This window comes from Engystomops pustulosus, chromosome 1 (assembly GCF_040894005.1).
Source record: "Engystomops pustulosus chromosome 1, aEngPut4.maternal, whole genome shotgun sequence".
Lineage (NCBI taxonomy): Eukaryota > Metazoa > Chordata > Amphibia > Anura > Leptodactylidae > Engystomops > Engystomops pustulosus.
The window spans coordinates 275,765,641-275,779,532 of record NC_092411.1 but is presented as its reverse complement, the minus strand read 5'-3'; the positions used below and the strand labels follow the sequence as shown (position 1 = coordinate 275,779,532).

The window sequence follows — 13,892 nt, the reverse complement described above, 5'->3', positions numbered from 1 at the left end:
CGTTTTGACACATTCTGGTTCCAAACACATCAATCCCCTGCATACGGGGTGAACTCTGGCTTCACGGACGAGTGTGCACCGCTCCTTGTAGCTGTGCCCCGAAGGTGTTTGGGTAGGAGGATCAAAGAGGCTACTGGGGCGTGGAGAAGCCGCACCGTGTAGCCTCAACTCCGGCTACTCCACGGCCCAGTAGCCTCTTTAGAAAATTTGCATATTATCCTGATTAAAGTTTAGCAAAGCTAGAGGGGAGTGAAGGATTAGCCCTTAACAGGTAGATCCGTAGCGGTAGGTGTCCTTTAACCCCTTAAAATAAATTGTCATACTTTTTGGTTTAATTTGGCATAGTTAAAATAAAAAAGTTAAGGGACCTTTTTTCATTTTGAGTTTTTTCGGGGTTTAAAGTTACAAAAACTGGAGGAAAAAAAAAATATTTATTTTGTAATGCATATTATATATTTTTTTCCAGTTTTAAAATTAACTAAAAATGACCATTATAAAGGAATTCCTTAGTGTGTGATGGTCATTTTGATACATAGTGGGGGTCATTTACTAAGGGCCCGAATTGCTATTTTTTCGTCGGGTTTCCCGAATATTACGATTTGCGCCGTTTTTTCCCTGAATTGCCCCAGGTTTTTGACGCACGCGATCGGATTGTGGCGCATCAGCGCCGGCATGCATGCGATGGAAATCAGGAGGGCGTGGACGGATTCGGAAAAACCGTGGTATTTTTCTTTTTTTAAAGTGTCGCTTGACACACGCTTACCTGCACCTAGGATTGGACGGTGAACTCCGGCAAACTCCGGCAGACCGCGGTGGAGCAGCGACACCTGGTGGACATCGGGCGCACTACCTTAGTAAATCGCCGGAAGACCCAAATCATCGACGGAGAACGCGCCGATGGATCGCGACAGGACCGGGTAAGTAAATCTGCCCCAATATGTATAGTCTCGGGCAAACGGGGTGACGATGGGGATGGTTTTTATACTGTAGCGGGGAATTTTTTCTAATTTTATTGGGGAATATTAATGTGCATTTAAAAATATTTATCTGTAATGTGTTTCTGTGTGTTTTAACTTAATATGTCCCCATGAGGTCATAAGACATCCCTGGGGGACATATCCACATTTTTTTTCTTTTTTAAACCCTTTTTTTCTCTCCTTGATTTCACCTGGGGCATCTGTAAGAGCCCTAGTTACAGGGTGAAACAACCCCCTGTGGGGGCAGATATGTGACCAGAACTGAACTGGTTTTGAACAGACCCAGCAGCTCTGATTAACCCCTAATTCCAGTGCCAGAGCCGCTATGCATCGAGCTACTTCAGAAGGAAGATTCGGTAATAATCAGAGACAGCCGGGGACCTTTCTCAGAGATCTGTGACCGTGGTAATCTCCTTATATTTGTTATCCATGGCCTCCTGCCTTTTAAAATCAACTTTTAAAATGATGCTAAGTAACTTAAAAGGCTACTGGGGCGGTTCCAGGAGATTCACTGTCTGTTACACTGTGCTCAAACTTCCTCTGCTGCACTGAGATTACATCAGGAAGAGGAAGGGGAGAAATGCAGAGGGGAGGTGGAGACAGTGTAACAGCCTGTGAAGCTACAGCATAGTGGGGCTCTGGTAACACCCCCAGTAGCCTTCAAACTCAATAGCATAATTTTAAAAGTTTAGGAGGAGGGAGTCCATGGATAACAAATATAAAAAAGATCACCACAGCCACAGTGCCTGGATCTATGAGTAGCTGCCGCTGGTTTATCCATGTTTAATTTTGATGAATGTGCTAACTGTGTGCTGTCTGTGCTAACACTATACCACAGTTGTAGAGCCATCAATCAATTAAAATGTAAAACAGCCATGTGACACTTTCACCTAATCTCAATGTAAGGCAGAGATAAGTGTTATCAGCAGATAGGAAAGTAATACAAGGGCAGGTAACATGACCTCCGGGAGTTTCCAAAGAAGGTAAGACCTAGAATATATTGTCATTCTCCTTGCTCAAATATGTACAAAGAAGTCATCTGCAAGACTAACTCAAACTATGGTAAGCTGTACTGCAATACCGTACTCAGCCACTATGTAATGGTGAGTGCTGTGCTCAGGGAACAGAAAGAAAGTTGACACATTAAAGTTCTCGGTGTTGCATCCCCAATGATCTAATATGGATGAGTTCATAAATAGTTTAGTCTTGAGAACCCCTTTAAATTTCATGCACTGTAGATGTCAACACTGACATGTAGGGTCCTCCAGACGTTCCTACTCTTAGCCCTGGATGACCGATGGAGGTCCAGAATGGGACCTCTGAAGGTACGTTATATGTTCTGCAATGTAGATCTTTGATCCTAGGACGGGACTGGACGTGTAACTCATCGGGGCAGATTTACTTACCCGGTCCATTCGCGATCCAGCGGCGCGTTCTCTGCGGTGGATTCGGGTATTCCGGCGATTCACTAAGGTAGTTCCTCCCCTGTACACCAGGTGGCGCTGCTGCGCTGAAGTTCCCCGGAATGCACTCAAGTTCACCGGCCTATTCCTAGTGAAGGTAAGTGCAAGTTTCGCGACACTTTTTTTTTTTAAATGCGGTGGTTTTTCTGAATCCGTCAGGTTTAAATCCGGCCACACCCCCCCCTGATTTCCGTCGCATGCATGCCGGCGCCGATGCACCACAATCCGATCACGTGCGCCAAAATCCCGGGGCGCAAATCGGAAATATTCGGGTAACACGTCGGGAAACCGCGAATCGGGCTCTTAGTAAATGACCCCCATTGTTACTACATAGAGACGTAACTCATCCCATAACACAACAGGGGATTCATCTCTTCTCATGTTTGGATACTAAACAGACCATAGCGAAGACCTTTTCCCTGGATTTTTCTGAAGTCAAACATAGACAGTCTGGCTTCCGATAGAATGACCTAGTGACAGCTTTATTATAAGACACATGCTCCAAACTCCTCATCTCCATAACACATCCTTTTGTTGCTCCTCTCTGCACATGACATTCCTGGCCGCGTATTTTACGCTCGAATATTTACTTGTCGTCGTCTCCAAGAAGATTTGTTAAACTCTCCATGAAAAGCTGATCCGTTGCGTTCTCAGATCTCTGAAATGAAATGATCCAAAGCCCTTCCCTTCTGCTCTGAGTGACTGCTGATGGATCCACCCAATAGCCCGCAACAGCTTTCACTTAGAGTAAATGGGAGGAGCTCAATTCAGAGATGTAAGTGATGCAATTATAATTTTACCTCTGTCTCTTGGACAACTGTCGGCTTGGACAACTATGGAGACGTCCAGTGAGATATACACAGAGTAAAGCCAAGGTATACAGTTTCCATGTCACCCTCCTAGCTCAGCACCCAAGGTCACAAGACAGATAACTAATATACTGGCATATGACTAGCCGAGGCCACACGATGTGGATATTAATGGACGTATACCATAAAAGACCACTCAGTGCAGTCTGCTGATCGCTCTCCATATATAACATGTGACTTGTGCACATACACAAGTCTTAAAGGGAATGTCCACCATCCTTCTGCTCCGGAATCGCAGCCTGTATTACATGTAAGGTGCATTCCCCTATACACAGGTGATGAAATAAAAAAAAAATCCAGAAAAAAATCCTTATTAGAGAGATTTTAGACCCGGGTGACATCTTTAGGAGTATAGATGATTACCAGGCTCCATCTGATCCTATTAAAGCTTCTCGTTACAACACAATTCTATAGGTGCTCATAGACGGTGGATTAGCAAAAGTATTGCAAATATAACACTGGACTCATCATCACTAGTAATTAGGATTTACTACTCAGCTGAGACGTCTAGTATGGCTGCACCGTGGTACTTGGGAAATCCTATAAATATCCATAGCAGAAAGTGATTCAAAAGGTTGAGTCTTTTACTGGAGGACTTGACAACGTGTATGTGTCAGCAGCTTCCCCCACCAATGACAACTGGACCCTGGGGCTACCAGCACCTCAGTCATGGGTGATCAGCCTTTTTAGGAGAAGGGGTTGTCATTGTTGGACAATCCCTTAAAATTAAGACTACTCCTATACTGTATATATGGACATATCCCACTACTACTACTCTTATCTTGCTTATACTACTACTACTCCTATCCTGTATATATAGATAGTGCATTTACTAATCTAGTCCTGCACATAGGGGCAAAGTACTATTACTCATATCCTGCATGTATGGACAAAGCATACAACTACTGTCCTGAATATATCTACACAGCATAGCAACTATTATTGTCCTTTATACACTATATCTACAAAATATAGTTCTACTATTCTTACCCTACTTATATGTGTATATACGGGAAAACAGAGTACTACTACTCCTACCCTGTATATATGGGACTGCACAATACTACTACTCCTATCATGTATATGTGGGACTGCACAGTACTACTACTCTTATCCTGTATATATGGACACAGCACAGTACTACTACTCTTATCCTGTATATATGGACACAGCACAGTACTACTACTCCTATCATGTATATATGGGCACAGCAAACTACTACTACTCCTATCCTGTGTATATGGAAACTGCACAGTACTACTACTCTTATCATGTATATATGGGCACAGCACAGTACTACTACTCCTATCCTGTATATATGGGACTGCACAGTACTACGTTACCTTATTCTGTATATATGGGACTGCACAGTACTACTACTCTTATATTTCATATATGGGTACAGCACAGTACTTCTACTACTTTCTTACATATAAAACCAAAGCATGGTACAATTACTCCTATTCTGAATATATAGACACAACCAAGTACTACAACTCCTATCCTGTATATATAATACACAACACAGTACTACTACTCCTATTCTAAATACATGAATAAAACACAGTAAAGCAATTGTACATAATAATACTAACATAATACTACTACTCTCATCCTGTATATTTGGGTAGCAGCAAAGTACTACTTCTTTTATGCTGTATATATGGGCACAGCACAGTACTATTACTCCTATCCTGTATATATGGATACAGCACAGTACTACTACTCTTATCCTGTATATTTGGGTAGCAACAAAGTACTACTACTCCTATCCTGTATATATGGACACAGCACAGTACTACTACTCTTATGCTGTATATATGGGCACAGCACAGTACTATTACTCCTATCCTGTATATATGGATACAGCACAGTACTACTACTCCTATCCTGTATATATGGACACAGCACAGTACTACTACTCTTATGCTGTATATATGGGCACAGCACAGTACTACTACTCCTATCCTGTATATATGGGCACAGCACAGTACTACTACTCCTATCCTGTATATATTGACACAGCACAGTACTACTACTCCAATCCTGTATATATGGGCACAGCACAGTACTACTACTCCTATCCTGTATATATAGACACAGCACAGTACTATTACTCCTATCCTGTATATATGGATACAGCACAGTACTACTACTCCTATCCTGTATATATGGGCACAGCACAGTACTACTACTCCTATCCTGTATATATGGGCACAGCACAGTACTACTACTCCTATCCTGTATATATGGGCACAGCACAGTACTACCACTCCTATCCTGTATATATGGGCACAGCACAGTACTACTACTCCTATCCTGTATATATGGGCACAGCACAGTACTACTACTCCTATCCTGTATATATGGGCACAGCACAGTACTACCACTCCTATCCTGTATATATGGGTACAGCACAGTACTACTACTCTTATCCTGTATATATGGGTACAGCACAGTACTACTACTTCTATCCTGTATATATGGGCACAGCACAGTACTACTACTCCTATCCTGTATATATGGGTACAGCACAGTACTACTACTCCTATCCTGTATATATGGGTACAGCACAGTGCTACTACTTCTATCCTGACTTATGCATAGCATATTAAATTGAGATTCAAGCTCTGAACAGGGCAAATAACAAAATGTAAAACAATCTACAAAAAAAACAGAAAAAGACTATCCTGCAATTAAAAGCCCAGACGCATTTGAAGCCAGTACAGTATAGGAATAGCTATCCTCCGCTATGTGCCGGCACTTATCCAGTAACCTCTTTCTACAATTAATAATGGACAACCGTGGTGCTGGAGGCACTTTTGTGGGTTTGGGATCCTATATCTCAACATGTCCATTCCTACCAGTACTGAGATGGAGCTTCTATGGTAGAAGGTCATCAGAACATTGGGGACATCTGAGCACATGTCTGATCCAATGAATAAAATTATTAAATTCACTTGACTATTCAATATGACTCGAGATTAGAACGGGGGAGACCCCATTATGGTGAACAGTAAAATATATCATTGTATGTAGATGGCCCTGGATCTTCAGGATGTCCATGATCTGTCCACAAAATTTGAGAAGTGACCGTCACAACTTACTTGTCAAACACTACGGCAGCGTAAGCCGGCTCTGCGAAGATGACATCTCCAGCCCAATAGTCACTAGTAGCTTTAAGACCCCGTCCTTTGCCTTCAGATTCGAACACTTCTACGTTCTCCATCCTTGCAGGTGTCCTCACGCAGAGCTGAAGAGCAACGAAGTCCTCCTGCCTGCTGCGAATGACTACCCCAATCCTCAGTCACGTCTGTTATTTCAGCACCTTCACATTCCCATAGAAGAGTCCTATAAAAGGAACATCCCCCCTTCTCCCCTCCTTCCCTGCCTGTCCCACAGCTCCGAGGTGGCTGAAGACTCCCTCACCCCTCACCCCTCACCAGGCTGAAATACCTTCCACAGAAGCTGCACACTATATCATAAAGCGTATCCGCTGCCAAGTCTCCAGCACCCATAATGATATAATACAATATTCCATTTATACAAAAGCTCCATGAAACCCTTTCTTCTCGGCTACCGTCTATTTCTGGAGACCAGTTGCTCGGCCACGTCAAGTGACAACAGCTGTCACGGTTTGCAGTGTTGGAGACCTTGTCCATCGCACCTCTTGAGTCTGAACTTTCTTAAATTGAATAATAACATGGAATCAAAAAAATTACTATTACAGCAGCTGTTCCATGGGCAGCCTCCATAAAGAGATCGTGTGACACAGTGGTGGTGGTGGTGGTGGTGTCAGCACCGGACATATATGAAGGATCTCTAGAAGCCTCCAGCAGAGTCCAAGTAATGTAATAATGCTTAAAATAGCCACGAGTGTAATAGAATATTGTGAAGGAACTGTCAGGAGGTATTTAAGGAGTTCAAGAAGGTTCTCCAGCTTTCTACACAAACCACCACACGTAGTTGGCCTTGCCCGGTGTGTCACGTGCCTGGCCCGGGGCTACCAAGTGATTACTAGCAGTGATCTCACTTCTGATCTCAGTCACTTCTTCATTACACTCCAATATACAGTATATGAAGATTGTGGAGGTCACTAAGAGATCATTTGTGGTCCAACATCTGGTCCCTGGTCTGATCACCTGCACCACGTACATGTAGGGGACAGAGCAGTTGGCTCTATGTCCTGTGCTTAGAAGGTACCAACTAGCTGACAGATAAGTCCAAATATCAAGAATTTGTAGTCAATCAAAAGTAATCCCGTTAAAGGGAACCTGTTGCCCCATTTTTTATTATTCCAGCCATTGGCAGGTTCTCAGGGGACTCTTTTAACTAATGGCCACCCCTTATATGGGTGAGGATCTACTCACTGGAACGACCATGGCTCCCTGTTTCTCACAGCATATGGGTTGTGCCTAGGAGCAGTAGTGGACTATAAAATAAGCAGCTTGGGCGGTAGCCTCCAAGGTGACCTATGGCCCCACAAACCACCAACCAAATCTTCTGAAGGACCTATGTGATTGCAGTGACGGGATATCATACATGACTCCATTGTGTCTTGGCACAGAGTCGGCGGCGGCACGGAGCTGATAGGTTCTCAGTGTATACATACATACTTTCCTTTATGTGTCTCGTGATAACTTCCTGTCATTGTGAGAAGTCACTTCTGATTCAGACCAGAGGCCAAAGAGAAAGTAAACTCTGCCGGAGTTATTATAAACCTAACATCATTACAAGTATTCGTGGGTATTATGGGAAGAGCTTCAAAAGATTCTTTCTTATTGTTACATTTTGCTGATTTTAGGGAAAAAAAACATAGAGAAAAGCAAACTCCACACAAACATGTCACCATCTCAGTGACTTGTCCTGTGGCCTTGAGCGTCAATTACAACGACGTTCCCTGCTGTTCACACGTCACTAATCCTCTGCTGGGGAGGCACGCAGTCTCCTTGAATGACAGTCGTTGGGTCATAAAGGTTCTGGGGGACAGAGTTATGAACTTATACAAGGCAACTCCCTAATGATGGACCTCAATGGTACACTGGCCTCCATGAAGATGAAATTGGTATCGATCAAAGGCTCGTCTGGTGACACCAATGGCCTCCAGGTTCAACCAGCACACAGACCGCACTGATGTAAATGGCTTTGAATGGTCTCTCTTACTTCCTTTATACAGGTAGTCCCTGGGTTACACTCAAGATCGGTTCTGTAGGTTTGGTTTTAACCTGAATTTTTATGTAAGTCAGAACTGTATACTTTATAATTGTAAGTCCAGACAAACTTTTTTGGTCTCTGTGACCAATTGGATTTTAAAAATGTTGGATTGTCATAAGCTTAATTACAGCTGTACGGCACGGAGGTGCGGGGGGTGTATGAAGAGGACTCACAGGTTGAGCCCTCTTCCGACACAGGGGCTGGGGGTTGTTGCGTATTGCAGCAAACCCCCACCGCTAATAACCACGGTCGGTGTTTGCACCAATCGCGGCTATTAACCCTTCCGATGCCACCGGTGGCATTTAAAAGGTGGCTCCGCCAACATGGATTCGAACATCGCTCCCCCGGACGTCATCGGGAGGCGGCAATCCGTTGCCATGACGTCAGAACCGAGTCTGTCTGGTTTCTGACGTCGGTGGTCAGACCCAAGGTTGTCTGGTTTCTGAAGATTTGTTACAATGAGCCAGTGGCTCATTTACTAAGGGTCCACGGTTCGTACTATCGTCGGAATACCCGACAATTTCCGATGTGCGCCGCATTTAGAAGGGGTTTTTGGCGCACGTGATCAGATTTTGGCGCATCGGCCCCAACTTTCATGCGACACAAATCGGGGGGGGCGGGCCATCGGACGATCCGAAGGATTCGGACAACGCGTGGGATTTAACGTTTAAATTATGTCGCAATACCAAGCACTTACATGCACCGGGAAGAAGAAGGTGAACTCCGGCGCACTTGAGCGGGGAAGAGACCCATGCAGAAAATCGGGCGCACGAGCTACGTGAATCGCGCCACAACACAGGATCGTCAAACAGTCCGGGTCGGGGATAGCGCGCAGGATGGGTAAGTAAATGTGCTATATACTGCAATACAGTAGCATTGCAGTATATGTTAGGAACAATCAGACCTTCTAGGGTTAATGTACTCTAGAGGGTCTAAAAAATAGTAAAAAAAAAAAGTTTCAAAAAAGTTTCAAAAATAATTTTAAAAAAAGTAAAAAACCTAAAAGTTCAAATCACCCCCCTTTCCCTAGAACTGATATAAAACGTAATAGACAGTAAAAATGACCGCCACAATAGGTATCACTGCATGCCAAAATGCCCGATCTATCAAAATATAAAAACGGTTATTGCAGGCGGTGAACCACATAACGAGAAATGGCGCCCAAATGTCCAAAAAGCGACTTTTACACCATTTTACATCACATAAAAAATGGAATCAAAATGTTGCACAGTTCTCAAAATGGTAGCAATTAAAACGTTGGCTCATTTTGCAAAAAATGACACATCACACAGTATGGAAAAGTTATTAGCGTCAAAAATAGCAAAAATTTGATATCACTGTAAAAAAAAAAAACCTGAGCCCACAAGAACGTGACGCAAAAGTGTTTTTTTTCCAATTTTTCCACATTTGGAATTTTTGTCCAGCTTCCCAGTACACGGCATGGAATAATTAATAATGTGACGAAGAAGAAAAATTTGTAACGCACACAATAAGCCCTCACACAGATCTGTATACGGAAAAATTAAAAATTTATTGATTTTTGATAGTGGAGAGCAAGAAATGAGCGAAAAAACCCTGTGTCCTAGAGGGGTTAATAACTGTTATAGCTGTTTATTGTAGCCTGGGACCAAAGTACAGTGAATTATCAATTACCAGACGTCCATTTGTAAGTAGGGGTCGTAAATGTTTGGCGTTGTGTGGCATTCATTATCCGCTATCGCAGGGCACTTTTAACTTCAATGAAGTGGTCTTCAGTGTGGGATTTGGCCAAAGGATTCCTTTCTGTGACTCTTCCAGTCTCTGTGTGATCCAGCTTGAGAGGTACTGTTGATCAATTGTCTTAGTCTCATGATGTTAAATTGAGAACAGCATGATGAGGAGGACTGTTTAAAGGGAACCTGTCAGCAGACATTGACCTAATAAACCACTACCAATGTCATCAAGCAGCTGAACACCTTCTAGATCATGTCTATTTCATGATGCGGTGGCACTGTCCAGAAAACCTACTTTGAAGTGAGATGTAATTTGGTTGTAAAAAGTCAAGAAGGCGGAGAGTTTGACACTGAAGTTAAGCTTTCCTCACTTCAGAATTCCCTCTTCACTGTAATTGATGGTCCAGCATCCAGACACATCACTAACCAGATCTCCTTCATGCTGAGGTGAGGACAGCTTGACTTCAATGCTGAGCTCTCCGCCTCCATGACTTTGGGCAACCAATTTAGATCTGACTTCAAAGTTGATTTTAATAATAATAATAATAATAATCTTTATTTATATAGCGCCATCAAATTCCGTAGCGCTTTACAAATCATAGGACTAAATTATGCCACCACACTGAACCATGAAAGAAACATAATCTGAAATGTGTTAATCTGCTCCACAACATACTAGTAATGGTTTATTAGGTCAATATTTCCTTTAATTACCAATTCTAATTCAACCAGAATATTTATTGGGCTAAAAGGGAACCTGTCAGAAGAAATTGTCCAGTATCATTTTGTAGTAAAGCAGATTAACACCTTCCAGATAATTTTCTTTTCATGTCCCAGTTGGGTGGCATCCTCCAGAAAGTCAAGTGAGATGTCAACTGGTTGAGCCTGAGAGTCAAGAACTGAAGTCAAGCTCTCCTCGCCTCTGCTGTGACTGGCATCATAAACCAGACTTCAGGAGAGCCGTTTACTGATGATCACGGATTTAGGGGAATCAATTACAGTGAAGTGGGCATTCTTAAGCAGGGATAGATTGTACTTCATCTAAATTCTCTGCCTCCTTGACTTTATAAAGCCAATTTACATCTCAAGGTAAATTTTCTGAATAAAGCAACAACGCAGGTCCCTAAAAGCAACATAATCTGGAACGTGTTTATCTGCTTCACAACAATTTTAGAACGCTTAAAGGCACTTGATTGACTTCCGGCTCATCAGGCTCGGCCACTATATGCCAGCTGGACTCCCATCTGGCAAGTCGGCCAACCGAGCATTTTCCTCCACATCTCCACTTTTCGCCAGTTCTGCCTTAATACAATAAAAAGCAAACATAAATTAACAATTGAACAAAGTATCTCACAAATAGGCAGCGAGGGTGGGACGCTTCAGTGCCGCAATCAGCTAAAGAGAGAGGAAGAATTGCTGAGCAGCTTTATAACAGCCCTGCGTGCATAGAGGCGGAGAAACGTCATAATATAGATAGAAAAGATGGTGACCTCAAAACCTAAACCACCCCCTTTATTAAAGTGCCAGTACCCCATCCCCAATTAGCTTCAAATAGCCCAAAAAACAGTCCCCAGTCCCAGTGCACCTTCCTTAAACAGTCAGGCGTACCCCCAGTTGTGTCAAAAGTAAGGATTGAGCAGTTGGACCTGAACATTCAAAGGTTAGAAGGTCACAATGGGGCACATTTACTAAGGGTCCGCAGACGCGAATCCGTTGGGGGTTTTTCCGAACATTTCCGATTTGCGCCAATTTGCCTGGGTTTTTGGCACACGCGACCGGCTTTCATGCAACAGAAATGGGGGGGGGTGGCGTGGCCGTTGGACAACCCGACGAGTTCGGAAAAAACGTGGAATTTAAAAATCTAAGTGTGTCGCAAAATCAAGCACTCACATGCACCGGGACGAAGATGGTGAACTCCGGCGGAACTCCGGCACCTACAGGAAGTTGGACGCACGAGCTTGCTGAATCGGCGGAAGACCTGAATGCTCGTCGGAGAACGCGCCGCTGGATCGCGCTGGAATCGGGTAAGTAAATGTGCCCCAAAAAAGTTCACCTGTAAAGGTTATAGGGCATTTTAGGTTAATCCAGAAATTTCACCCCTAACTTTTTGTGAGTAGTATATGATGCCAATGTGGAGCACTGTATAACTTACTTTAGTCTCTGTACGCACGTTCATCGTAGGCACAGATAGACGTTGTACAGGATACATCATGTATACGGGGCGATGTATAGCTCACACGCTGTTTATTTAGAGAGTTACGTGACTGCAGATTTATGTAAGACGCGTCTCGGCGACTCTTTTACTTGTCTGCTTAATATCCGCACCACTAAACATTGCTACTTTGAAATAAACTTCGGAAGGAATTCCTCAGTAGCGACACATTTCACCAACATGAAAATATCACGTGTTTATATTCTGTATCGGAGCAGGAGCCTGGATTTACTTCTCTATCCGTTATATATAGCCGGAGCATCTCCCTATTCCCTCTCCTGTCACTATCTGAGTGTCTTGATACTTTGACCCTTCATATTGAGGTGATATAACCAGGGGCAGGTTGTAGACTTGGTTACTTGTTACTACATTAACTAGTTTTACTCCGTTAAGGCTGCGTTCACACATTCCAACCAGATTCAAAACACAATCCAGAAGGGGTTGGGCTCATTCTCATATGCTTTTCAACAGATGTAAGTGCTTCTACACAGTGTAACAGCCTGTGAAGCTGCAACACAGAGGGGTTCTGGTAACACCCCCAGGAGCCCTTTAGGCTCATTAGCATAACTTTAAAAGTTCATTTTAGAATGATGGAGGCCATGGATAACAAATATAAGAAGATTACCACAGTCACGGTGCCCGGATCTATGAGTAAGTGTCTCTGGTTTATCATTTATGGTAGATTTCTTTTAAAGGATGAAGGACTGTAAACCTAGCACAGTGTCATACTGGTATGCACCCTTTTAGCTTCTGTTGCCCTGGTTTTTACAAAAAAAAAAAAGGCTTTTAATATTATGCAAATGATCCGTTCTCCATAGGTGTTCATGGAGCCTGGAGCCCCTTGGGCTCATTTTCATAATTTTAAAAGCCTTTTTTTGTAAAAACCAGGGCATAAGGAGCTAATAGAAGAGCGGATCCCGCCAGAGGGGGCACACACCAGTATGTCAGTGTGCTTGGTTTATAATCCTTCATCCTGGTGGTAGATTTCCTTTAAGTCTGGATGATTTCTTTCTTTGCCTCTACAATTAGCGGTAGTGTCCTTTGTGAATCCAGCCCTGGACTGAGCATCACCTGGTTACCCCGACACAGAATTATAAATAGAACCGGTTCTAAGTGGTGATTGTAGGAGCCAAATTCTTGTTTTATCTGCAGCTCAGCTGCACTCAAGTCCAGACCCTTAAACGCAAATGTAATTCCTAAAAATATCTCACAATAGGCAATGTGTGCTTCCCTCTAATCCCGACACAGAAAACCTCGCTGGTGACAGGTGCTGGGAAGTCACCGCAGTGCACACAAACACCAACTATGTGCAACTAAGAACTTTGCTGGGACCGACAAACAGACAGGGAGTTCTGCTGCAGGGATCAGTGCAGGAATCTTGAAGTTCTGCAGCGCCAAATTAGGAAAAATGAAGCATTACGCTGTGTTCCTTATAGATCTCAAGT

General features: G+C 43.3%; 1 protein-coding gene across 2 annotated transcripts in view; it reads right to left on the bottom strand.

The window, feature by feature from the left end:
* SMYD1 (SET and MYND domain containing 1) overlaps window positions 1-6,666 on the bottom strand; it is a 39,918-nt gene extending 33,252 nt beyond the window's left edge. The window contains exon 1 of one of the 2 annotated variants that reach the window (XM_072126288.1): window positions 6,417-6,666. In XM_072126288.1, coding sequence (XP_071982389.1) covers window positions 6,417-6,538 — 122 coding nt within the window. In that variant the 5' untranslated portion in view covers window positions 6,539-6,666. The remainder of the gene's footprint in view (window positions 1-6,416) is intronic. The other variant, XM_072126289.1, reaches the window with a different exon arrangement.
* Between the last annotated feature and the right edge of the window lie 7,226 nt (window positions 6,667-13,892).